This window comes from Anopheles moucheti, chromosome 2, assembly GCF_943734755.1.
Source record: "Anopheles moucheti chromosome 2, idAnoMoucSN_F20_07, whole genome shotgun sequence".
NCBI lineage: Eukaryota > Metazoa > Arthropoda > Insecta > Diptera > Culicidae > Anopheles > Anopheles moucheti.
Window position 1 is genome coordinate 329,375 of NC_069140.1, and position 26,892 is coordinate 356,266.

Genomic DNA, 26,892 nt, shown 5'->3' on the forward strand with positions numbered 1-26,892 from the left:
CATTCAACATAGAACTAATGCTTTGAATGAAGCTGGGGATCAATGGGCAGTGTTTGCTCATTTGTTCTGATTCGATCGTCTTGGTTTGATTTGATTTTTCGCGCACTTCTATTGCGACAAGTTTTCAATCAGTTATTGTACATTGAAGGTTTGATAGCAATTTTGAATATTTTTTTTTTATATTTGTTAAACCAATCACCTCTATATAGGGTTTCGTTGGGTCATAAAAGTTGCTTGAAAATCACAGTTGACAAATTTCTGAAGTTTTACTGCATCAACTAGTAATAACAAGAGTCCATCGGCGATTAAAACAAAACAACTCAAACCGCCAATTCAAATAAGAAAATCCCCATGGTAAGCATATGTCAAACTACGAAACGTCATTTAATATTACATAATTTCAAGATATCAAAACGATGACATTTCGTAAATGGTTCCGAATGTGATCTAAACCAAAGTTTAAAAATCATATTTTAATTACCACCAATTTGAGTGTTTCAAATTAGTACTGTGACCAGCAGTTATAAATGAGCAGAAATAACAATAACAAATAACCTGTAATAAATAAAAGGTGATAGAATCGCTCGTGCTAAAGGAACTGAGCAGTGAACACGGGGCAACTTTTGAATGAATGGAATACCTAAGTCTCAAATTGCGTGTAAAGCAAGAAAAAAAGGGTGGGCACCGGATCCGAGAAAGATTTTTGACTTCCCTGTGTATGCCATAGGTGAAGTCCTGCTCATTTATGAATCTCAAACCTTATTCATTTTTGCGGTTTAGGATTTGCGGTGAGACTTTCTATGACAAATTTTAGTGCATAATGTATGAACCCACACATAAGCGGATTAAAAATGATTTATATAAAAGAGCGAAGAAAACGGATCGAGTGGGATGAATGGATGGCAATTGGATAGAAGGAGTTTATGGAAATTACAGGTAAAAATGCAAACAGCTCGTTGCGTCTAGTGCATTACGTGCCAAAACTTGACAATCGATTCTGATTTGTACATCCAGCTGTCAAATGTCCGATAATGATACAGCCTGAGCATTGCCACTGACAGCGAAAAATCATAACGACACAAGAAGAAGCACACGAAGGAGGGTGCTTACAGCAGCAGCAACAGCAGCAGCAAGACAGGAATTCATCAATCAAAAGTACACTTAATTACGTTAACTAGCTGTAGAGGTCGGGCTACAAAACGTAGTTGCAAAAATGTTTCGTGCGACAACGAGACTCGCGCTGGTGGGATTAATCGGTGAATTCGTGCCCGCCTGCCACCACTGCCCGTACCGCAGCTGTCAGTGAGTGGTGTGTGCTCCCGATATTAAGTAATCAAATAACGTTTGACGTATCCAAAAGTATGTGCCGATGGGACGAAAATGTATTTAATTCCTCAAGAAACATTTGTTTATGATCGATCGGCAATGGTAAAATAAGTGTTCTCGCGCGCGCGGTTCTGCCTCGTTACGTTGCCGTAGTTGTGTGGAGACGACATTCACCCTCTTTATGCAAGCCTGAGTCGCGGTACCGAAGATGGCTGTGCAATTAGACACCAGCGGAAAAGATGATTTGAAAACGCAATTTGCCACACGCGAAGGAGAGTACAGATTAATGACACTGTCGGAATACTCGCGGCCCAATCGTGTCGGGTATCAGAACAATCAGAGCAGTCCCCAGGTGCGCGTGTCGATCGTGTCATTGCCATTGCCACCGCCCCCACCCATCGGTGGCGGTGGTGGTCAGCTGGCCGGAGCGACCACCAACAGTACCAACAGCACCAGCGTCAGCAATAGTGTCACCCTGCCGAAGCAGCAATCCTTTGCCAATGGCCTGGAACATCAAACGGCATCCGGATACAGTATACCGGTCGGGGGCGATCGGATATGTTTCAATTATGGCAAGGAACTGTACGTCTACTCGTACCGGGGTGCGAAAAAGGTAAATTTTACGTGTGCTTGGTAATGTATACAGTGGATTGGTCAGTTGGTCAAAATCGCTTTAATAAGTAAGAACGGGTAATGAAAATGGAACAAACACAAAAACATGTTAAATATAAACAGTCCTAGCCAGTTCACGCCTTTGTTTGCCAAAATTTTCCAGTGTGCTACGACGAAAAGTCCGATGAGCCCTATGGGGTGTATCCCCGTGTGAAACCGTCCGCCGTGAGATAATGTTGTTGTTTGTTGTTATTGCTATTTCCTCTTATCAAAATCGTAAGATATGGATGACATAATGCAACTGTTTTTTTTAAATGGGCAGCCCCTCTAACGGTAGGGAATATTCCTCTGGGAAATCGATGTCGATAGGCAGGCTGTAAAATGTGTGTTCATGCTATTATGTGCTTCAAATTTTCCGCTTGGATGCCCTTGAAAAGCCGGTTCTTTATTTAAATTAATTGAATGACTGCGTACAGTCAGTTCTTTTTTCTAGCTCGCCTTTTTTTGTTCTACCAAAAGTTTTTTACATTCTATCTTCAATTTCTTAATTTTCCTATGCCCTTTTCTACCTACCTTATATTCCCGCTTCCATCACGCAGGCAACGGACCTCAATAAGCCTATCGATAAGAAGCTCTACAAAGGAACCTCGCCTAGTTGCCATGACTTTAACGCAACGGCGGCAACATGCGAAGGCGCACCGCTGCTGGTGGGTTTCAGTACCGGACAGATACAGTTGGTCCATCCAGGTCGCCGGGAACAGGGAAAATTATTCAACGAAGAGGTAATTTTCATCCAAAATAGATCATCTTTCAGTTACTATAACGAAAACCCTGATATTTGCCTTTTCCAGAGAAATATCGACAAAACTAAAGTTACCTGCTTAAAGTGGATACCGGGATCTCAGAATCAGTTTTTGGTTTCGCACGCAAGTGGCTGTATATATCTGTATAACGAGGAGCTACCCTGCACACCGGCCACTCCGACTTACCAGCCGTGTAAGGCCGGCGACGGTTATGTGGTGCTGGCTAGCAAATCGAAGGCAACGAAAAACCCGCTTTACAAATGGTGCTTTGGCCAGCACGAGAATGCGAGCATCAACGAGTTTTGCTTTTCGCCATGCGGTCAGCATCTGGCGGTCGTGTCGCAGGACGGATTTTTGCGCATCTTCCACTACGAGCACATGGAGTTGATCGGGATAGCGCGGTCATACTTCGGTGGCTTTCTGTGTGTGTGCTGGAGCCCGGACGGCAAGTACGTCGTGGTGGGTGGTGAGGACGATCTGGTGACAGTGTTTTCACTGCACGAACAGCGAGTGGTCGCCCGCGGTCAGGGCCATCGTTCGTGGGTATCAGTCGTAGCGTTCGATCCGTACACCACCTCGTACAGCAGTGCACTCGAGGGTGACGATATGTCCGATGAGGAAGTATCACTCGGTGAGCAGCGTAACCATCACCATCACGGTACTGGGGGGTACTGTATTCCGGACGGTACGGCACATTCGACAACGAAACAGTCCGGTTGCACTGACAAGTTGGCTGCCGCACAGAATCGGCTGGCCACGTGCTACCGGCTCGGCTCAGTTAGCCAAGATACTCAGATATGTCTGTGGGACATAACGGAGGATGTGCTGAGGCAATCGTTTGGCCGTGTTGTCAAATCAGCTAACCATACGGGCAAAAAGTAAGTAACAAGGAGACAACAGCTACAGGGTTTTCGCAGTAGATACGATACTGAAGCACAAATCAACTTAGGTGACTCGGTAAATAAGATATTGATAAACGTGCACAGTTTAGCGACTATTCACGTTAAGTTCTGGTGTTAAGCAGATTTTATTTATGAACCCAAATTTGATTAAATATAAGCAGGTTTGTAATGTGCTATTGCCAGCAATTACGTTTCAGTAATGAGGTGTTACTGAACATTCCTTTGTACATCATAAGTTTTCAAATCATGTAAAACAGTTGATTTTATAAGCCTCCCACAGTTTAACTCTTGAAGATTGACTGCATCAGTATTTAACTTTGTAATGTCAGTAAAGTCGTTTGTGTTTCAGCTATAACCCACCGATTGTTGTTGGTATGACATAGCGAGACTTTGATTCCAGATAATCTGTTTAAAACCTCCAAAATTATCTTATTCGGCTGATGGTTGTGTAGTGAAAGTTTGTTCGTATTCTATTGTGTTGCGAAAACCCTGTACCATCGTGCCTTATCTATTTGCTAAACCTTTACTGATTGCTGCATTCATTGTTTCAACTGTTTCTCCTCACATTTGCACAGGGAAGTGATGGTAAACGGGCTGTCCAACGGGGAGAGTGAAAGTGTGGCGGGCATGTTGGATAAGTATGGCCCCACCAAAGGCAACAAACCAACGGAGGATGTAGTTGATAATGCTAGCTTTAAACAACAGATAATCCCCCCTACATTAGGCGCAATTGGAAATAATAGTTTGTATAGCGGCAGCATCAAACCCACTAGCAGTAGTAGCACTTACGCTAATATGAATTGTGATGATAAAGCTAATAGCGACAGTAGCAGTGATAAGGAATCGGTCGATAGTAAAACTGTTAAGCGATCTGCAGCGAACAGCAATGCTGGTGAGACCGAAACGACGACACCGGTCACCAACGCGACCACCAACGTTGGTGGTGGCAAAATGTCCTCGGGTGGTAAAAAATCCAAGGGCGGAAACGGCGATAGTGGAGGTGCTGGTGGTGGCACGCAGCAGCAGCATTCCAGCAGCAGCACATTTAACTCCATAACGCAACGTTTGACAAGTTTAAGCTTCGGCAGTGGTGGCAGCGGAACAAGCAGCACCAGCAGTGGCAGCGGCAGCAGCTGTGATAAGAATGACAGTAAGTCGAGCAGCAAGGGTACGGCCGGCGGTGGCAGCAACAGCAAGCGCAGCATCATCGCGCTCGGCAGCAAAAGTTTTAGCAGCAACAGCAATAGCAATAATCTTAATAACAATCATCATGTTCTAAACAGCAGCATTATAAGTAATAACAACCAATCGGTGTCTGGTTCGCTATCGGGCGGCGGTGGCGGCATGTCGAGCGCGTTCACCTCCATCATGACGTCGTCGTTGACGAAGAGTAAAGGATCGGGCGGCGGTGGTGCGATCGGATCCGGTGGCTTTGCGCCCTGTGGACGTATCGTTTCGTCATACGATCCAATGAAGCTGATTGGTACGCCGGCCTGTCCCCGCTTTGACGACTGTCCAGTATTAGAGCCGCTGATCTGTAAAAAGATAGCCCACGAACGGTTGACGGCATTGATCTTCCGTGAGGACTGCTTTCTGACCGCGTGCCAGGATGGGTTCGTGTACACGTGGGCTCGACCAGGCTTTGTTGTAAGTAACTCTTCGTCCGCATCCATCTTACGGGCAGCGGTTCGTCCGACCGAGTTTTAAAGAGGTGGACCCAAGTGATGTGAATGGGTAATGTTCATTTTGTTTGTTTCTTTTTCATTTTCTGTTTCTCCTCTGCTCATCACCAACATGACGCCTTCATTTCATCACGTATCTCAACGCAACGCGAAATTCGACGCAACATACAAATCGGTTCCCATCATAATTCCTTGTTTGCATTCCACCACGGGCCTGGTCGGTAGAATATTCCACAGCATTTATCTTCAACACCTTCGGCACCTCCAGGGGGAACGGTAGTGTAAATATTTTAAGTTAATATTGAATGTTCACAACAAAACCTTCCCCTTCTCTCCTAGCCATCCAAAAGTAAGGAAAATCCTATTACATGTTCTTTATGTTGCGGAATAAAAACAAGACACAAACATTTTAATATCCGTACGAATAAGTAAAGGATAAGTACGTAACCAAATCGATCTGTTTTCTTTACTTTGAGTAAGCTTAGTTCCCTGTGTGTCGCGTCGAACTTCGTCTGTTCGTCTTATGATCAGACAAGTGGATATTAAGAAGAGAAGCGGGAGTCAGCAGGAGTTAGACATCACTGCTGAACTCAGAGTTTCCAAAAAGGAGAAACAAAAAGTACACCGATGTTAAGACATGTCCACGCTTCCTTACGGACGTAAGGACGTATTATATACTATATATTATATCATTATTTATAACAGATTTTAAAAATCCTGCATCATTCGGTCCACTGCTATCCGTGAGAGTTTGTGCCTTTTATGCCTCTTTTCAATCGATTCGTTTGCAATCGTCGTAGCGCTTCCTGTCGCTTCTTCCCGATGAGTGCTTTGAGTTCTTCCTGTGACATCGTCTCGCTCGTTGAACCTTAAAATAACACCAACCAGACAGGAAATTAATTTGTTCCATGTTCTTAAAAGGTGCAATTACTTTACCTTTAGTAGTAGAAGTTGCAGTTACTGTGTCCCGTTTGTCCTTTGGCGGAACCGCAGCTTGAGCATAGGTGGTAATACCAGAAGTTGGACGATTCCCTGTTTGTTGGGCGTTACTGTTCAAAGCTGAACTATCCTGTGAACTATCGCTCAACTTTTCTTCAATCATCAGTGATGCCTGTATCAGAAACCCATCCATGTCCGAATCATTCATCTCAATTGGAATAGAAAGCCGGGATGGGATTGATTTTGGTCCTGGAACAAGCTCTTGCTGTATTTGCGGCAGTGAAGGCGTCACTGCCCGTGGGGGAGATGAAGGTGGATTGGTTAAACGTTGCTCTATTGTTTGACTTGCTTCAATTAACAAAAAGTCCAGTTTAGAATCATCAAGATCAGTACCGATTGGGGCACTCTTCTTAACGGGAGTTTCAATGTTTTTGGAGTGTTTTTGGAAGATATCATCATCACTGTCCTCACTTTTAGCGGTTGGTGAGTTTTGCTCTACAACGCTTGCAACGAAAAACTCATCGATGAAACAGGATTCGTCAGGAAGGTCGGAATGTTGGATTGGTTCAGATATGGCTGTGTTAAATTGATCCTTCGCAACATTCTCCCTTTCCATCAGAAGATTTGTCGTGGATTGCTGGGTCTGTTCAGATACGCCCGCATCCAATTGATCTACGACGAGATTCTCCTTTTCCATTAGAAGATTTAGCTTCGAGATGAATTTGTTAAATCCGGTCGGTTTTTTGTTCAGCACCTTGTCCGGTAAATCGGAATATTTTGACCTGAGTGAAGGATTGTGTTTGTAGTTGTTGGCAGCGGCAGTCTTTAGTTGTTGCTGGTCTCGCAACCGCTGCGGGCTGTTCCATTCCCACGACACACCATTGATGGCGTGAAAAGAATTGTCCTGCGTCGATGGTACCATGGGCGAGTAGTCGCTACTCTGCGACGGAGACACTTCATAACTTTCATCAATCCTTTGCGATTCGGGGCTTATTTTGCCCTTGGATGTGCGTGCCAATGTACGCCGCGCATTCGGTGTTTTCACTGCGACGAAAGATCGATGGATAAAACACAATTGAAAAAATAATACGTAAAAACATGAGCACCGCACATTCTTACCATCTTTATCCTTGTGAGGATCTTTCGTTAGACTCAGTCTACTTTTACGGCTGCTCATTTTACAAATTTGATTACAATAACGTAAAATAACATAACTTTCCAGGTTTCGCTTATGGGGTTATTAGAGCTGTACGATACTGCTACACGATTTTTTGGTCTATCTGTCAAATCGGACTCTGGCAGGGTGATTGACAGATAGATGCAGACCGCCAGTGAAATAACCCAAGATTTTGCAAAACTGATTTGTACTGTCATGCATTAACAATGTATAAAAAAATATTACGTTCTTTTTTATTCGATACCATAATTAACTATTTTTAAGTAAATTAGTTGAAACTACAATAACCAAGATTTTTTTAAATTAAAATTCATAATGATTGTTTTCCCGGTGCTGCAACCATTTTGCGGCCTCGATTTCCTCTAAACCGTTCACGGCCAAAAGCAGTTGTTAGCCAGTCCAATATCCAGACCTTTCTGGAGGACGCCTTAATTAGCATGGAGCATTAGCACTCCATCCCAATTTGGTGCTATCACACTTCCTTTGTTCATGTAGATGACCTGATAGGATTTTACGAACTGGGTCGTCCGGTGACATTCTAATAACATGACTATATGCAGGGCCAAAAGTCCTCCTATACATTTTCCTCTCGAGCACAGTTGAGAGAGTTTCATCAGCCTTGAATAAAGTCCTTGGCGCAGAGGCGGATGTAACTACTGATACTATATAAGTTCTACATAGGCTCAGCATTGATTTGTAGAATTTGAAAGCAATCATTATCAGTTTGAATTAAAATAAATCTTGGTTATTGTAGTACCCACTTATTAGCTTAAAATAGTTGATTATCGTTCAAGTACGGAAGTTCAAGCACCGTCATGCAACCATCCCATCCCATTTTTAACCTTTGCATTAAGATTGGACAAATAAAACATTAAAAAATTCACGGCTACATGGTAGCTAATGTGCAAGTTGCAAATTTTTAGTTTAATGTATTTTTATTGAATAAAAAGGAACGTAATATTACAACTCATTTTTGCAAAATCTTGCGTTATTTCACTAGCGGTCTGCATCTATCTGTCAATCGCCCTGCCAGAGTCCGATTTGACAGATAGACCAAAAAATCGTGTGGCAGTATCGTACAGGTCTAGTAACCCAATTAGGAGAATAATCATCAGCACAGAGACAACTGTTCAAAGCACGAAATACGCGGTTTCCACTGCAATCCAACAGTCGGTTTTAGATTCATTCTTGCAAATTCACTGCAAGCAATGCGGATGACCGATCAATTCTCACCGTGCACTAGGTTGTCAACATTGGCGCTCAAAGTTTCAATTTTAACGGATTTCGTGATTGCTTGTTATTAATCGAAACTATTTTCTCCTGTTCGTGAATATTCTTGCATAAATAAGTCATAAAACAGTATGGAGAATACACCGAAAAGATCGAGACAGTCGATGGTAACAAATTCGTATGCTCGGGAACTGTTCTTCCTCCACACCAACATAATGGTAGTTTTGGAACAAATGCTTCCACAATATAGTGAAACTGTCGCACAAAATTATGCAGCCCAAATCTATGAAGATTTTGTTACAAAGCCAAGAAATCCTAGAATCCGTAAATATATTGAAGCAATACGATTTGACACGCGTTACGCTCAAGGCATGTTCCGCCTTGCGCTCAAAGTGCCAATCACCAGTGAACAGGAACTAAGATTGTACCAGCATAAGCTTGCCGATGGAGGTATCAAACAGATGTTCTTCGTCGATATGACACGTCACAATCTAGTTCACGAACATAAGGAAAAGGTAGTGACTGTTTTGAAGGAAAGGTTCGGCAATAACTGGACACGCAAGTTGGGCAAGCTACCCACCTACATATCAAGATGCCAGCGGGTACATGAGGATGCAGACAGAAGATTTTTGTATCGACTAAAACATCATTCATCCCAGAAGGGCGGCTGGCTACTACGGGTGCCAGATGTACTAGAGCAACTAACTCGAGAGTACAGGATTCCGAGCGAACAGCGAACAAATTTGATATGGCCATCGTTGCGGTTCGACAGTGACTATTTGAACAAAAAATATAGCACAGGGGATTATTGTAGATTCCAGAACGACATACAACCCAGTTCCTGCATATCACCGTACCAAGCACAGAAACCACCTACACCAAGTGCCGAGAAAAGCATGGATTCTAAGTATGTACGAATACATAAGATCGGGAGCAACAAACAAAAATTAATCCATTTTTTCTTTGTTCCAGTGTGTTCCAGGTAAACAAAGATTTTTCTGCGATCGATTCTACCACGTCCATGGGTCGTATAAAAGATCGAGTGTGTGAAATACTATCAAGCGACGCGATGCAAATAAACACTGACCAAATCGAAGAACGTTGTCTGTCGTGCGCCGAGGATGGCATGGATTCTAAGTATGTACGAATACATAAGATCGGGAGCAACAAACAGAAATTAATCCATTTTTTTCTTTGTTCCAGGTAAAATCAACCAATAAAAGCATATCATATATTCAGGTGAACGGCGTGCAACCTAACAAGCTTACAGGGACTTACTAAATTGTGCTATTATGCATATCTTTTTTCATGTTAGCAATTCGATCTTTACCAAATATAACATTGATTTCTTTCTTCATATTAACCATCCCTCCAAAGTTGGAAATTTCGTTGACCATCTTCTGTAGGTCAATAAACATCCTGGAATACGCTGATGACACACACTGTTACCCGCCTGAAAGTTGCAGGACGGTAACGAGATTTAATAAGCCCAAAAATAAAGGTTCGCGTTGAGAAACGTGCTAAAGTGCTGGATCTATCGATCTTTTTTACAGTCTGCAGAAACCCCTGTTCTCAAAACACCTGTGGCGTCGATCAATGCTGAGCCTATGTAGAACTTATATAATATCAGTAGTTACATCCACCTCTGCGCCAAGGACTTTATTCAAGACTGATGAAACTCAACTGTGCTCGAGAGGAAAATGTTTAGGAGGACTTTTGGCCCTGCATATAGTCATGTTATTAGAATGTCACCGGACGACCCAGTTCGTAAAATCCTATCAGGTCATCTACCTGAACAAAGAAGTGTGATAGCCTCAAATTGGGATGGAGTGCTAATGTTAATTGAGGCGTCCTCAAGAAAGGTCTGGACATTGGACTGGCTAACAACTGCTTTTGGCCGTGAACGGTTTAGAGGAAACAGAGGCCGCAAAATGGTTGCAGCACCGGAAAAGTTAATATACAAATTTTAGTTCGTAGCGACGCATAACGTTTCCATGGTAACATTATTCCCACACCCATGGATCATTATTTTGTGTGGAACATTTTTGATTTCACATCTCTACTTTAAACTTTCAACGCCTTCTATGATCCCTTATCTGCAATTGCTTTTGGAATAGTTTTTTTTTATGATACCTAAGGTCTCCCGAGATGAAAAATGTTACAACTGATTAAACTTAATGAAATAAAATTAACAACGTTTACTTATTGGGAAGAAAACATCATTCGAGTTTTCGTTTACATCAGCCCGGAGCTCTGTAACTGGGTCGATTAGCTAGTGATTTAAAAAATAGTTTCATTCAGACATAAACATTGCAAGAACTGTGATCACGAATGCTCACCGCAAGCGAATCGCATGCGGCAAAGCTGTGTGCAGGTCGTCAGTGTAAATGTAGCTTTATCTAGCCAGCTCATGACAGCACTTTATTATGACATATGTCAGGCAGCCAGCAAGTTGAAAACTGGCAAGTTGGCTTTTGGTTGGTTGGTTGTGGGAAAATTGTTGTTTCATCGGGCGAATTGTGATTTTGCAATAATGAATTTCAATGCTCAAGCTGGCGCCGATGGTCGGGGTAAGTTTGTGATGCCCCTTTCCAGCCCTACGAAACCGTTTAATGTCACCGTCTCCTGTTTTGCAGCACATCGTTCGGTGTCCAAGAAGCCAAAACGAGTCAGCGATGTGAATGCTATTGGCTCCACCATCCCGTACCAACAGATGACATCACAAATCCCGACGAATCAGTACATGACCAACGATCCTAACAATCGTGAGTTAAAGCAACACAATAGTGGTTATCAATGAACTGTTCGATTTCTTACCATGTGACGTTCTCCATCTGTTACAGTCTACGGACAGCCGCAATATGTACCGCAACCGCAGCAACAATTCCCGATGGATCAACAGCAGCAGCCAAACTACTACATCCCTCAGCCACAAGCACAACCAAACAATGTACCTCGGCAACCGGGACAGCCAACTCCGGGCCCGGGTATGGCTGGCGGTCAATTCGCAATGTTTCAACAGCCCATCGTCCAAGATATGGCCATGCAGTACGGGCAGAAACTGGCCGACCAGGGCAAGGAGATTGTCCATAGCCATATCGAGAAGTACTTGCCAATGTCTAAATTGAAATATTATTTCTCGGTAGACAATAGCTACGTGGTGAACAAACTAAAAATCATTTTCTTCCCATTCATGCAAAAGGTATGATCCGCAGGGGAGAATTCTTGCGTGTGTATTTGTATCGGAGATTATAAGAGTTTTTTTTATAATGCAGGACTGGGGAATGAAGTACGATCACGATAATCCGGTTCAACCACGGTACGATATCAATGCACCGGATCTGTATATTCCGTCAATGAGCTACATAACTTACGTGGTCCTAGCGGGCATTGCATTGGGTAAGTGATGGGTTCGATGTTCTCCGGATTCCCCGTTTAATCCACACACTTTCTCACAACTCTTCATCGCAGGCATGCAAAATAGATTCTCCTCGGAGCAGTTGGGCATCCAAGCGTCGAGCGCTTTGGCATACAGCATTTTTGAAATCGTTATCTACACGCTGACGCTGTACATAGGAAACATATCAACGTCACTGAGCACGTTGGATTTGCTTGCCCTGACCGGTTACAAGTATGCGGCGATCGTTGTGACCGTAGCCGGCACCATACTGTTGAAGCGAATGGGTTACTATCTAGCACTACTGTATTCCTCCGCTATGTTGGCACTTTTTCTGGTAAGTACGGCCATTTGCAGTTTCTCAGATCAGTGATGTCAAACAGATTTTCGGTTGTGGGTCAGCTTTTAATGATCTAAAACATGTGGTCCGTTTAACACTCGGGTTTCGGAGCTATGGTTACTGGCACTTTCGTATATTAAATGAAATCCTCGATATGGCTCTATAAACATTCCTCCATCCGAGGAGATTGATTAAAAGATCTCGCGGACCCGTATGTTTGCCATGGCTGCTGTTAGAGAAAGGAAACGAAATGTCCCTAACCACATCTGTTCGTTGTTCCATGTGTAGCTGCGCACCATGAAGGCGAAGGTATTATCCGGACAGGACCAAACCCAAAGTGCCGTCGGATACGATCCGTACGGTGGACAGCACCAACACTCAGATCATAACGTAGGACGCAAACGTAAGCTCTACTTTCTGTTTCTTGTGACCGGGCTACAACCGCTGTTGGCGTTTTGGCTTACCGTGCATCTGATAGTGAACGATACGGCGCTGGTACCAAGTGCGTAATGTAAAGAATCGCTATGTACACACACCACCACAGATTAACACAGTCCTGTTTAATGTGGAACATTTAATGGAAATAAATGCGTAAGTCAATTTCATTTTTTATATTCGTCGTAGCTAAGGGCCTCCCGTGTTGTCCCATGCCTTACGGAAGTTTAAATGTGCGAAGGAAACATTACGGTCAACTAATATACATACAAAACCAAACGTATTTATGTAAACGTATGGATTTGGTTATCATTTTTAAACTATTTCATAAAATTGGGATTAAAGTTTTAAAACAAGAATTAAATCTTGTTTATTCAACTTTTTAATAAATTAATTTAAATTACCTCTCGACACGATCGTCTAATCGCGGATGAGTTGGACAAATTTCTAGAGTTAGACAGCCAGTATTGTGCTTTGCATTCTCAGTATTCTGCTGAGATAAGTCAATCATATAAATCTTGAGTGACGAGCCTTTCAAATTATTATTTCACTCTCAAAAGATTCATGATTGTTTTAAAATTTATGATGCTCAAATGGTTGATCAATCCTCGTATCTTCACAATTGAAATCTAGTTGTACTTGGGCCATGTCACGTGAATAAAAATCCTAATTTCTTCAGAAATTAGAATCACAAAACTGTACAAAACTAAGAATCGTTCGTATTGCTTGAACCTAACGGAGTTATCTTTGCAGCTCTTGCAAAGATCTCTTCACGAATCTTTGTGGTTTCATTCATTCTTCTTTGAAAAACAAGAAAATAGACAAATTCATTCATCTTCAGAAAAAGGATGGAGAGTCATTCATTCAGATGAATCTGAATAAAACACACATAACACTATGTAGTTCCGTGGTTAAGATTTAGATCTTAAAAACACTTTAAGAACTAGCTGCTTTCGTGATCAAGCACACGATCCCGTTGCCCGGTGCGACTTTTATCGCCTACTGCGTTGCTGTGATCCCATTGTCAGCATGGGAGTCTTTACCCTCCTCTTCCACTATCTTATATGCTCGGCAAAAGCGGCTTTGTCAAGCATAACCAAAGCTTAGCTGTAATAAATGTATCCCTTGCCGCGACAGTGCTCATAAATCACAACCCGCCTCCAAAAGGCCATCCGAAAAAGAAAAACGCACACACACGGTAGGACAATTGACAGCAAGATAGCACGATGGAACGTATTGTCACCAAAACCCCAACTGGGCCCTTCTCCACCGCCGGAACAAGTGCCGGCCAGTAACAGGTATAACTCCATACGGAAATTGAAATTCACCAACGGTGTGCGCTTGCGCCGCTCGGTAGAAAAGTTTTCCACCAAGTCCATGAATCGGAAAAGCTGGAGCTGGAGGGGGAAACACAAAAAGGTCCACACGTCGATTCACAAACGTTTCACAGTTCAGAGTTCGGGTTGTTCGGGTTGGCGTGTGTTTCAGAGCTTCCAAGAGTATCCTTTAAAAAGCTTCATCTTCGCGGCAGTCTACGGTTAGCCTTGTAGGGCCGTGGTTTTGTGCGGTGTTTGAGGTGTCCGTGATCTGAAGTTAAGAAATACCTTCCAAAAAGGGTGGAATTGTACTTCCAGCATATCTTTTCCTGTGTTCTGCTGCTGTTGTGCGAGCTTTGGAATATGAGGTTTAAAAACCTGTAAACGCACAGGAAGTGACGCAAATCGGTATCATCATCCGGACGACGGGGGCGGAAGTAACAGCTGCCAAATGGGAAATGATTTCAGGCAATCGATAATAAACTTTGCGGCAGCAAACCAATAGCAGCGGGCAATAGTAGTAGCAGTGTGTGGTTTGTGCCTGTGTGTCAAGTACCTACTGATTATCCCTGCCCTGATTATTACGCTTATGCCATAAGAGCAGTGGAGGACCGAACAAAGAACGACGATCCGAAACACAACAATATCCAAACCGCAGGAAAATCTCCAGCACACATTTAAGGCCCAACAAAACTCCCCAAAAATCCGAAGCAGCTGCCATGTCCGTCAAGTTCGTCTGTTTGGTGGCCCTGTTCGGCATTAGCTGCACGGCGTCAACGCATGGCCACAGCAGCAATGGCAGGGGTCAGCAGATAGGTGGAGGAGGTGATGTGTTCACCAGTTCCTTTCTGGTTCGGTTCAAGCGCAGCCTGGACAAACAGTTGGTGCACGATATCGCTGCCCGGAATGGATTCCAGAATTTGGGGGAGGTAAGGGCATGACCATGGGCCCGCTGCCCGAGAAGGAATGCGCGGGTTTTTTTTTGTTGAACATCAGGATTAAAAAGCTCATTGTGTGTTGCATTGTGTCCCCGTCACTGTTACCTCGCATAGTGAAGGGACCGAGGGCTTAGCTTCCATCGGTCCTTTAGCACGTAAAACACAGCAGCTCATATTACAAAACATATGGCGCAACAAAAGGCCATGAAAGGCCGTGGAGCGTGCTTGTGTAGTGGGAGAGCAAGTGTGCGTGTGTTGTTGATTGTGGCAATTTTACTTTCAGCTTCCTGGCAGCAATGGCAAGGAGTTTCACTTCAAGCACACGACCCTGCCGCTGGTACGCACCAGGCGAAGCATCTCCCAAACGCGAGTGCTTAAAAAGGAACCGCTGGTAAGTGTGTGTATGTGTATGTTTTGTTGTGTAGGGGAGTGAGGTAGGCTGGGCGGGGATGGAGTATTGATGGGAGACAACATGCAGAGTGTTACGAGAAACGGTAAAGGGTCATAGACGCAGCCGCAAAGTTCGGCTCGTGTATATTTATGTTGTTTTCCATTATCGTCCCCATTTCTGTTGCTATTACCGCCCGCCCTCCTTCCCTTTATGCGTTAAATTTTTCCCTCCTACCTACCTTGCCATGTCCATAACGTTTTTCTCACGTAGCAATTTACGTCACGACATCGTCGTCGCATGCTGTCGTTCGGCTACTGCGCTAGGATTTTTTCTCTCTTCCCGGCTTGTTGTGTCCTTCAAGATGAACAGCTAATTAGGTGATGGAAACTCTGGTGCAAAGCGAACTATCCCTCTTTAAGGTTGCTGCAATACATCAAAAGTTTGTTTTTACTTAGTTTCTGCAAAATTCGCATGGTCAAGATATTTTTCCGGTAATAAGTATTGTGCAATAACTGGAGCATGAACGAGATTAGCATGGACAATTTAAAGTGGGATCACTGCTACGGTTTCTACAAAGCACCTTGGGCAACATGGAGAAAATTGAATTCCTTGCTGGAAAATTGCTACCTCGTGGCTGTAGCGATATATTTTAATAAACTTCATCACATCTTCGACAACGTTTCAAAATTGGGAAATCAAGAAACACAAGTTATTTATGAAGTACAGCAATCCAAGAGGAATGTGTATGCTTGGTGCATGTGATCGTGGTCTCAGAAACGTGCGCGCCTTTCCTTTCTTTAGCCTTATTTGCACAACTTAGCGAAGGAAAGAAGCGCACAGAAACCCGAACCTTGTCCCGCGTCTCGAACGATGAAACGTGATTCCAACGCATCAATTCCGGTTCGTTCAGTGCAAGATAAACCTTTGATTCCTTACTAAAAACGTTGCTTACCGAACGCCGACAACAGAAAAAAAAGGTAAATCTATTTCGAGTCTTCGAGAGCACCGCGATAACACTTCCTTTTTGTATCTGCTAGACCCGTCCTCTTTCTAGTGACGTATGTAAATGGACGTTACCAGAGCGCCGACAAGTGGATTGTGGAAAAAGGCGAGAAAACGTTAATTAGACTTCTAGATGCGAACGGACCGTTCATCACATGCCCAAACACACAATGTGCGATGACATGCGGGGATGTGTGTTCCATTTTTGGCACTAGATTGCTAGCCAAAGCGGTAGCTCTAATCACTATATCCGATCGATATGTAGATAAGTTCCTTGATCCGTGGACTACCACCATGCACACGAAGCGGCTGATAGTGTTATCTTTTTAATTATGAAGATTTTGGTACTCCAGGGTAATGATAAAAGCGGATTTTGTAGCATACTGCAAAGGATATAAAGTTATCGTATGACATTCAATCACCATGCGCCATAAGCGTTTGGGGGTCTTTAAAGCGCTCATATATCAGAGCCTTCATAAAATGGCATCGTCAAAGCTGCAGCATGGATGAAGGATTTATTGAAAGCCGTTGTTGATCGCCCACGGAAGGAGAAATTATGGAAGGAGGACCTCCAGTTGTGGCGAAGGTTGAATCAATAAAACAGACAGTTTGAAAATACTTGTGGGCGATTAGAGTGAGAAAATTTGCAAACCAAATCATTTTCCTTCGATCTCAACTTACTTTTTTCCTTTGTCTTTACAGATACACACGGCCTTACAGCAACCGGGTTTCAAGCGCGTTAAGCGTGGCTTCCGACATGCGGTCCCGCTAAACTACATTCCGGACAAGGCACCCGGATACGGTGGAGAAAATGTACCGACCGATCCGTACTTTCCGTTTCAATGGTACTTAAAAAATACAGGGCAAAATGGCGGCAAAGCCAAACTTGATTTAAATGTACTAGCTGCGTGGGACCAAGGCATTACCGGAAAAAACATTACCACCGCCATTATGGACGACGGTACGTTCCGTTCCCTGCTGTTTTCGGTTAGTGCTCTAACAACCGGGATCTATTTATAATGTGTCTTTCTTCTTTCAACTATCTTTGTAGGCGTTGATTATATGCATGCTGATCTGAAGTTTAATTATGTATGTAATTCATGGTGCAACTTTCCACTAGGCAAGAACTGCGAGATCTCGGGATCTCGTTAATTTGATGTGTTTCGCTTTTATTTTGCTCATTTACAGAATGCTGAAGCGAGCTACGATTTCAGCAGTAACGATCCGTTCCCATATCCTCGCTATACGGATGATTGGTTCAACAGGTGGGTGGGAAATGGGTTGAGATATTGGAAATATTGATGGGATTAACCTTTCCGTTCTTACCGCACAGCCATGGTACGAGGTGTGCTGGCGAGGTTGCAGCTGCCCGGGACAACGGTATCTGCGGTGTTGGTGTGGCGTACGATTCAAAAATAGCCGGTATTCGGATGCTGGACCAACCATACATGACGGATCTGATTGAAGCAAACTCGATGGGTCATGAACCGCACAAGATACACATCTACAGCGCATCCTGGGGACCGACAGACGATGGGAAAACGGTCGATGGTCCACGAAATGCAACCATGCGAGCGATCGTACAGGGTGTGAATGAGGGCCGTAATGGGTTGGGCAACATTTACGTATGGGCTTCGGGAGATGGCGGCGAGGAGGACGATTGTAACTGTGATGGGTATGCCGCATCGATGTGGACCATATCGATCAACAGTGCCATCAACGATGGTCAGAATGCGCACTATGATGAAAGCTGTAGTTCCACACTGGCCAGCACATTCAGCAATGGTGCGAAGGATCCGAACACCGGTGTGGTAAGCGGAAGATCGTTTAGGAATTCATTTCCCACCTCATAACCCTCTTCATTTTGCTGTACTTTCAAAGGCCACGACGGATCTGTACGGCAAATGTACCACCACGCATTCGGGTACGAGTGCTGCAGCACCGGAAGCGGCAGGAGTTTTCGCATTAGCACTGGAAGCAAAGTAAGTGTATATTGCGTATTACTGAGCAGTACCCAACTCGTTAGTAGCAACAATCACATTTCTATATCTGTTGCTGTCTTATCGCTTAGTCCATCCTTGTCCTGGCGCGATATGCAACATCTTACCGTGCTGACGTCCAAGCGAAATTCCCTGTTTGATGCCAAAAATCGATTCCACTGGACGATGAACGGTGTCGGATTAGAGTTTAACCATCTGTTCGGATTCGGTGTACTGGATGCCGGTGCGATGGTAGCGTTGGCGAAGAAATGGAGGACGGTGCCGCCCCGATATCACTGCGAGGCAGGTGCAATCACCCAGATGCAGTAAGTCTTTAGACTGTCCTGTGGAGTACACAGTGTGAAAGTGGTGAATTTTCTCCTTTCTTTCAGCCGGATACCTTCGTCGGGTTCACTGTACCTGCCAATCAAGACAAACGCGTGCAAAGGAACCGACACGGAGGTACGCTACCTAGAACACGTGCAAGCCGTTATTACCGCGAACGCTAGCAGGCGCGGTGATCTGGAGCTTTTCCTAACATCGCCAATGGGCACAAGGTACTGTTGCTGGCGTAACGATCGCTAGGAGGAAGTTTAATCAAGTGTCGTGTGTTTTTTTAAAACTCGCATAGATCCATGATACTAAGCAAACGGGCCAATGATGATGATCGTCGGGATGGTTTTACAAAATGGCCTTTCATGACGACACACACCTGGGGCGAATATCCGCAAGGCACTTGGATGCTGGAGGTATGTTTTGTAATGTATTTGCTGTTGTTTGTAGTCATGTTTGTTATACTATTGTGTGTCTTCTTTTCCAGGCGACATTCAATTCGCAGGAAAGTCGCACCGGATGGATCAAAGAGTTTTCGCTCGTGCTGCACGGTACTAAAGATCCGCCGTATCAGACACTGTCACCGGCGTCGCCACACTCCAAGTTGGCCATTGTAAAGAAAGCTCACGAGGATAAGGACGGCAACTAAAGCGTAATCTTTACGCATACCAACACGAACACATAACCACAGACAGACACACGTATACAGACAGATAAACAAACAGAAGCACATTCTACCAAATACGCACCGATGGTGTCCAGAATGGCAACATTGCGCATATATAGATCTATATATATATATATTTATACATATGGATGTTTGTAGTATTTATGTTCATGGGGGTAGCTGAGAGGAATATATTACCTTATAGAGCAGCTTTCCAACATCTAATCAAAGAATGCACGATCAACACAAGATATGATGCAGCCTATTAGCCTTCTGCTCAGAGGGAGGTTTAGGTGAACTGGCACAGGAAAAATGCAGGTCCACATTATCACCAATAGCGATGTGACAAGGATGTGTGAGAGAAAGATGCTCATGTGCAAGGGAAGCCAAACACAAGCGTGTCTATGCGGGGCACTGGTTCTGATTGTTGTCTATTTATATGTAGGAGACGAAAACATAAAAAGCACCCGTTGTGTCTAATGAAGATTCTATTAATGGTTCCGTTCGGTTCGGTTTTGTCCATCTGTTAGTCCGTATCAACTCCATCATTCGTCCTCTAAGCGTATTAATTTGTATATAGGCGTATAAAATACAATGCAAACTATATTTACTGAAACCGTTTCACTTGCAAGTTATGATTTTCGAAGCACTATTAAGCCTGGTCGGGCAAAAACGCAAACGAATTGGTAAATATGTATACTGTTCTCAAATCAACAACAGGAGCAGCAACAGTAGCAGTAGCAGCAACGATTGCAGTAGTAGTATCACCAAAAACACACAGTAAAGAACAATAACATCGTCAGCAGCTAAAATCATAATGTGAACAAATAAATTTCATCTTTGATAATATAAATAAAGGAATGCATTTGAACATCTAGTGCTATCGGCCATCTAGTGCCATGTATTTGAAGTTTTGAAGAAGAAGGATTGAAATTAAAATAGGGTGGTGTGGTGATCTGATTGCAGGATGACAAAAAAAATGTTTACAGAAACGTGTTCGTCGGAAATCCCGCCCAATCTTAGCGGTCAATTTGAACATCCGACAAATGCAATATGTCAAAAAGGTGCGTTGTCGGAAGTAACTCAGAAAAGATATCCTGTCATCGCTCACAACGCTGCTTGTAAACCAATTTGACATGTTATTGTACCGGCAAGAATTCCCAAACGCGTTGCAACAGGATGGTGCAAGAACCGAAAACGATGGCCAACTCGCTTGATTTACGGCGAATGATATGTGAAACCAATGTGTTGTCGCGTTCCGATTGTTCGGCAGCATTCTCACAAGGTACGCATTGCGGCAAAACGTATGAAGTAAGGTTAATTTAACAATCTGTGTTGCGTATTCCTCTCTTCTAGGTGCCACACAGGTAATGGTGGCTGTGAACGGTCCCGCGGAAATAAAGATAAGAAATGCTGAATCGGAAAATTGTCATCTCGAGGTGCAGTACCGATCAAATGCCGGGCAGGAGGACATACAGCACCGTTTGATGGAAAGTCTTATCAAACGATCGTTCGTACGTGTTGTGGCGACTCCCGCTTTCTGCCGAAGTGCCGTTTACATCTACGTTCAGGAGATGACCGACAAGGGCGGAGTAAGTAATAAACTAAAGGATGGGCTTATTCTCGATTACATGACGGATAATCATTGTCGATAAATTGTAGCTTTTGGCTTGCTCAATAAACGCCGCTTGTTTGGCTTTGATAACGAGTGGAGTGGAGCTCAACTTTACGGTGGCAGCTGTACACTGCATAATGACGGAGGATGGTGTAATGATACTTGATCCCGACCAAAAACAAATGAAACAACCGCACAGCTCGTTTACGTTTGTGTTCGACAGCATCACAAAGAATACGGTCACCTCGTACGTGTATGGTAGTTTCACCTTTGAAGAATACGGGCAGGTGGTAAGTGTATGCAGAGCGGCAGTGGATAAAATATTCAATTTTTATCGTAAAGTTTCACAAAACATTACAAAAGTTGTTACAGATGATTGTTAATATATCGAATCGACCATTAAGAATGTTTTTTTCACGTCTAATCAAATCCGACATCACCCACCCGTTTCGTGGAAACTCGGTTTAGCGATGTTCCTCTCCAACTTCAGCTGCCTGCTGCCTGTCGGCGGGTATAGCTTCACTTAATCAAGACAAACAGCTCGCAGTGCTTCTCCACGCCTCATGTCGAATAGGTCGTCGACAAGCACTGGTAGTAGCACATCAGCTCGTTCGTTTTCGGGTAAGCTCAATTTTTGTTTTAATGCTGGACAGTTATTATTAATTTACTTTATTTTCAATAAGTTACCTTTTTTGTTTTGTATACAATTTTATACTTTATCTACAATTTTATTACAATCATTACACAAATTGTTTCTGTTCCATTCTTTTTACTTTAAATAATAACCCGCACGTCTCTCGACCACGACAAAGAACGCGCGCTCACATGACGCGCTTCTGTTGATTTTACCTTTCACACAAATTACTGTCCTCGATCCAAATGTACAGAGTTGACACTTAAAAATACCTGCGTAACGATTGTAGATTTCGGGTGTGTATGTATGTTTGATGGGTGTCCTGTGTCCTGTGAGTGATCCTTCCACTAAACTACTATGCACTTAACCTAAGAGTGTAAGAGTGGGGTCGTGATTCTTCTGCGGGTTTCGGTCCTATGCATTACAAAGTGATTATTACCAGGTTTTTTTTGTGGAACAGCGCAGTAGAACAACGTAGTTAGACATTGGGGGGACAATTCAAACATTCCCACGTCACCAAGCGAGAGACCTAAAGCTTGAAGCCCCTATAAACTTAGTAATCGATGCGCACGTGCATGTTCACCATTATCCTTCACCAGTGTCTTCACCAGTTGCACTTGTTGCGCTGCTGTGTATCGTTTCTGCATCTATGAGATCAGACGAATAATTCGATTTATCTTATCCGTACTCCGTACTCTGCGCGCCGATTTTTCACCGTTTCGTTCTCTGCATTAGAGAAGATATGTAATGAAATTAAAATATCGCATCATTTCCGCCACTGTGTGCAGTGCATTTCTGCACACGTACATTACACATACATACATACTTATATCTGTATTGCAGCTCCCCATCCCGCGTTCAAACTCTATGTCCCTGTTTCTTAAGCCTTTTCACTATATTTTTTTTAGTTTCCCGCTGGTTAGGTTTCTTGTAAACCACGCTAACAATCTTGAACCATAAACGCTTATTTTCTTTTACCAAACAACTGAGAAAAAACGCATCGTGTATTATCCATCGTTGGGATACACCGAACGCCACGTGGGTTAGGTTTAAAAATTACGTGACGCTATTATTGCTTTCGAGTTGAAAATAGATGGCTTGTTCCATTTCATCTTGTGTTTGTTTGTATGTTTATACTGTTCTCATTTCACTATCCCCTGTTTGTCCCATGCATAGTTTTTTGCCTCTTTCAGTGGTTTCTTTTCTGCGTTGAATTTTACATAACAGTAGTGTTATGTGTTTATTCGTGTTGTTTTTGCTTACTTGTTTCTCTCCAACTTTGCTATTTCTTTATTCCGCACAGGGTCACAAAAGAAAACATTCATATTCTCTAAAGCCTTGACAGTAGTAGTTCGGTAGCTTATAGACGTAGTAGAAGTTTTGTGAGTTTTATTTTTTTGCGTTGTTTTACTTCCTTTTTATGTCACATACATCCAATACACTAGAATTTTTGCACAAATCTTAGCTTGCTTATTAAGTAAGTACCTTTTGACCCTTTTTACCCTTTTGTTTCCTATACAGATTGCACAGCAGTCAGCGTTTGGTGAAATTTTGTGTTGTTATTTTAACAGTTTTCCCTTAACATTAACGCTTTATATCATCGTATTACAAGCTCGTTGGCTTGCCTAGTGTTAGGGATGCTTAGTAGTGTGGTTTAGATCAAAATTTCGAATGTTTATTGATTTCCTTTTGAAATTTTAACTTTACACACAGAAACACAGCAACAATGGGAAGGTGTGTGTTGTGTAAGCGATGGATAGTGTGTTGCTGCGTGTGTGTTTAGCTCCTTATCCACAAATCGGGGTTCTGTCCTTACATATGCTGAATCATGCTCTGGGGGGTGATGGGTGCAATAGCCACGATAGCACTACTACAACATGTATACGTGCGTGCTTGTGATCGGGAGAAGCAGCATCGTTTGTCCTCTTATTACACTAGTGTACGCGTACCTCTAAGATCTCTACACTAGAATATGGCAAAAACATAATTGATAATCAAACCATCATAACCCAAAGTTGCAGCATTTGCGTTTAACATCCTTCGTAGATTGCTCGTGCACCAAATATATCGTTTCAGTTTTGTCCTCGGTGCTGAGAAGCATCCCTCTGTTCGAACAATCGGTTTTTGTGCAAGCCAGGCTGTATGTGTATGGTCGGAAGGACCATGTCTGGCTTGTCGTATACATTGAATAAGGCGACTAGTGGACTTGCGACAGTTCGCTAGTTCTGACTGTCGGAAAACCAAGCATCGTTCACTAGTGTAACACACTTCTTGTTGATCTGCGATACGGATACTTGTACTTCCTTCGCTTTTAACAGTTCGCACAATCTGCCGGGAAGCGGGTTTTCGTTCTCTCTTAGTCCCTGGCATTTCTAGTACAGGACCTTCCTTATCTTACAGACTCGGTTTAGTGTGCGCTTTACTGCTTTTTCTTTGTGTTGCCTCGATGCGTTCCGTGCTTTAATCCACGATTTCATCAGTGAGGGGATTTCAGTATTAAATATCTGTTTTTACGTGTATATACGTGTATATGTATATGATTTTAAATATATGTATATATGAATTTGTTCGTTTTTGCAATAAATTCTTAATCTCTCATGTACAAAAAAAGCCCAATCGTTAATGCGAATTCGTATACTTCAATTGCGGTGCGGTCATCGTATCGTGAACTATCGCACGTGATCGTTCTGCGATTAAGGGGGGGTTATTTTTTGGTTGCCTGTTTCGCCGTCTATCAGACCGTTCGGTGCGTCGTAAATATAAAGCCTCAATGCAACTAATCTTTGCTTTCTAACATTACAGTTCAGCTCAATGTAGTATCTTACAATGCTACAGTGTAGTATACTGTAATAGCAAACAAAATCAGAACAAAAACTAGCAACACTGTTGTTAGTGTTGTTTTCAAACTGTGAAATTTGCATGAAAACTGTACTTGTGTGAAAGTGAACTGTAAAAATGAACTTAGACACATAGCCCCTCTATAATGCTCGAATGTCTCGGTCATTTCTGTACGTATTTGAACTGTTTTTCTAAAACGATCATCACAGTGTCACCTGTCGGTTGTGTTTTCCCGCTATACGCTACGCTATAGATTTTTTTGTGTTTTTAGAACAATAATCTTAAGAGAATCGAGAAAGTAAAAGTTAAAAAAAGCAATGTGTTAGAGAAATTATGAAGAAAACTACCATACGAAAGAGAATGTAATAAAAGGTCAATAGTAAATTGTGGAAATAAGGGTTGCTAAACAAAGAAGATCGGAAAAAGAGAAGTAGAGATACATAAAATTAAACGTAGCAACATAAAAAAAAAACAAACACAACAAAACCATAAAGCAATAATGTTGAAAGGTTTTCTTTTTTATTTCAGCGATTGTGTTCGATATAGTTTTTTCTTCTTCATCTTCTTCCTTCTTTTTCTTTATCTGCATGTGTGTGTGTGTTGCGTTCTCTTCTTCGGCATAATCGTTTACATACTAGTGTACAGTTTTCACTTAGACCCATTTGTTCTTTCTTCTATGCAGAATTTTCTACGTTCCATTTGCTGTTTACCCTTTTTGTGTTTTCTGGTTTTGTTTTGCACGCTTTGTCTAAACCACATTTTTTCCGTTCATGTTGTCCCCGTTTTATCCGGTTTACTATATTTACAGCACAAAACTTTGGAACCTTCCGGTTGTTTGTTTTTTTTTACACAGGCCAAAGCAATTGATTTTGTGATTGTGAAAGCCTGGCGTGTGTTTGTGTATGTGGAGCGTGAATGTAGCATTTTTTTGCTCCTTATCGACACTTTATCCGACAAATACACTACTGCACTTAGCGTTCAATAGATAACACTGAACTTAGTAGTACATTATTACATTCCGCTGTCACACGCGCGCGTAACATCCGAGGATCCGAGGAATGAGGGATGGGCCGTGGCATTAGGTAACAGTGCCGAGGAATTGGATAATTTTAAGAAAATAGGACATAATAGCATAAAGAAATGGTAAAAAACAATCTAATCCGGATGGTGGGGGAAGGTGAACGACAATTGAAACTAAAATAGTATTTATCGGGTAGCAATTACAATAATGTTAATAATAATAATTTGCATTAATTATAATTATAATAATAATAGCTAAAAACTAAAACTTTGCCTTGTGGTTTGGTTGGCCTTAAGCAATTATTACACGACAACATTACACAAATAACATTACAGAACGGTAGCATTTTTACAGCTATATAAAAAACAAAAAAATCACTACACCTAAAATGCAGCGGCTGCAGCGAGATGAAGAAGTAGAAGTAGTAGGATATTGGTCCCCGGTGGGGAGATGTGGGGTTGTAGGGCTTTTGGATTCTTCTCATAATGGTCTGGCCATTCCCAAGGGTTGCCTGTAATGGTGTGTGTGTACCTATCGTCTAGTGGTATTACCGTTACTACTATTTGCTATCAATTACGATCGCCATTTCGTTTGCTCTTTTTACAATTGCCGCGAATTTCCTAAACTTTAACGGCCCAATTTTTGGATCTGATGTGATGTGAAAAGCCCTTGGTGTGAGATTTGATTGAAGCTTCTTGTCTTAATATTTCTACGCCATTGTTTAACTAAATGCCGTTTGCGCGTTTGCAGCCGAAGGGTGTAAAGAGCTCGAAAAACTTAAACGTGAAAATAAGAAACGAAACATACCAGTCTACTAATCACTTGACTACTTTCCTGTTTCACTTGTGCCATTCGCTCTACCAGTTTTTGCGGCTCAACCTGCTCTTAACCTCATTCATTGTGCATTCAGTTTTGCTTTTATGTGTTGTGTATTTGTGTTTTATGCGCACAATTGATCTTCTTTTGTTCGTTCCCCTTCTATACCGTTGCTCCGATTGTTTCACATCATGCACGCGTTGTTGTTTTGTTTCTGCTTGAATTTAATATAAATCGTACTTACATACACTTGTTTTTGCTTACATTGATCTCTTCTTATCCAAAAACTAACGTTAACGAAAGGATACCATTCATAATCTCGTGTCATTTTACATGATGTATGTGTGTACGTGTGTGTGTATGTGTGGTTTTGTGTACATGTTTGTTTGTCTATCGTTAATTAAATTCGTTGATGTTTTGGGGTTTAAGTGTTGCTGCTTTCAAAACCGATCTGATTTTGCCCTAATGTACATCTGCCCTCTCTGCCGGTCAGCTTATT

General features: G+C 42.6%; 6 protein-coding genes across 7 annotated transcripts; 5 read left to right on the top strand and 1 right to left on the bottom strand.

The window, feature by feature from the left end:
• Positions 1-1,088: 1,088 nt before the first annotated feature.
• LOC128309443 (WD repeat-containing protein 20) lies at positions 1,089-5,766 on the top strand. 2 transcript variants are annotated; one of them, XM_053045833.1, is made up of 5 exons: positions 1,089-1,939; positions 2,538-2,720; positions 2,790-3,619; positions 4,219-5,290; positions 5,551-5,766. In XM_053045833.1, the coding sequence occupies exons 1-5, from the start codon at positions 1,535-1,537 to the stop codon at positions 5,608-5,610; spliced, it is 2,550 nt and encodes an 849-aa protein (XP_052901793.1). In that variant the 5' UTR covers positions 1,089-1,534; the 3' UTR covers positions 5,611-5,766. The 2 variants fall into 2 exon arrangements, with proteins under 2 accessions (XP_052901793.1, XP_052901794.1); XM_053045834.1 differs by having other exon boundaries at positions 5,563-5,766.
• Positions 5,767-5,963: 197 nt separating this feature from the next.
• LOC128297915 (uncharacterized) lies at positions 5,964-7,511 on the bottom strand. Its single transcript, XM_053033630.1, has 3 exons — positions 7,384-7,511; positions 6,262-7,308; positions 5,964-6,193 (listed from the first exon to the last, which is right to left on the bottom strand). Exons 1-3 carry the CDS (start codon positions 7,439-7,441, stop codon positions 6,063-6,065), a joined length of 1,236 nt encoding a protein of 411 aa, XP_052889590.1. The 5' UTR covers positions 7,442-7,511; the 3' UTR covers positions 5,964-6,062.
• Positions 7,512-8,802: 1,291 nt separating this feature from the next.
• On the top strand, positions 8,803-9,878 carry LOC128298725 (uncharacterized). Its single transcript, XM_053034499.1, has 3 exons — positions 8,803-9,578; positions 9,644-9,808; positions 9,875-9,878. The coding sequence occupies exons 1-3, from the start codon at positions 8,803-8,805 to the stop codon at positions 9,876-9,878; spliced, it is 945 nt and encodes a 314-aa protein (XP_052890459.1).
• A 1,246-nt stretch (positions 9,879-11,124) lies between these two features.
• LOC128309906 (protein YIF1B) lies at positions 11,125-15,449 on the top strand. The gene is made up of 7 exons (XM_053046406.1): positions 11,125-11,241; positions 11,308-11,436; positions 11,515-11,873; positions 11,947-12,070; positions 12,143-12,405; positions 12,697-12,999; positions 15,381-15,449. The coding sequence occupies exons 1-6, from the start codon at positions 11,205-11,207 to the stop codon at positions 12,916-12,918; spliced, it is 1,134 nt and encodes a 377-aa protein (XP_052902366.1). The 5' UTR covers positions 11,125-11,204; the 3' UTR covers positions 12,919-12,999; positions 15,381-15,449.
• Positions 14,412-20,351, top strand: LOC128309905 (neuroendocrine convertase 2). The gene is made up of 11 exons (XM_053046405.1): positions 14,412-15,088; positions 15,381-15,488; positions 17,193-17,451; positions 17,542-17,579; positions 17,679-17,755; positions 17,824-18,301; positions 18,372-18,472; positions 18,562-18,795; positions 18,862-19,026; positions 19,101-19,218; positions 19,290-20,351. Exons 1-11 carry the CDS (start codon positions 14,879-14,881, stop codon positions 19,449-19,451), a joined length of 1,950 nt encoding a protein of 649 aa, XP_052902365.1. The 5' UTR covers positions 14,412-14,878; the 3' UTR covers positions 19,452-20,351.
• Positions 20,352-20,629: 278 nt separating this feature from the next.
• LOC128298215 (exosome complex component RRP46) lies at positions 20,630-21,471 on the top strand. Its single transcript, XM_053033959.1, has 3 exons — positions 20,630-20,754; positions 20,826-21,061; positions 21,132-21,471. Exons 1-3 carry the CDS (start codon positions 20,649-20,651, stop codon positions 21,465-21,467), a joined length of 678 nt encoding a protein of 225 aa, XP_052889919.1. The 5' UTR covers positions 20,630-20,648; the 3' UTR covers positions 21,468-21,471.
• The last annotated feature ends 5,421 nt before the right edge of the window (positions 21,472-26,892 follow it).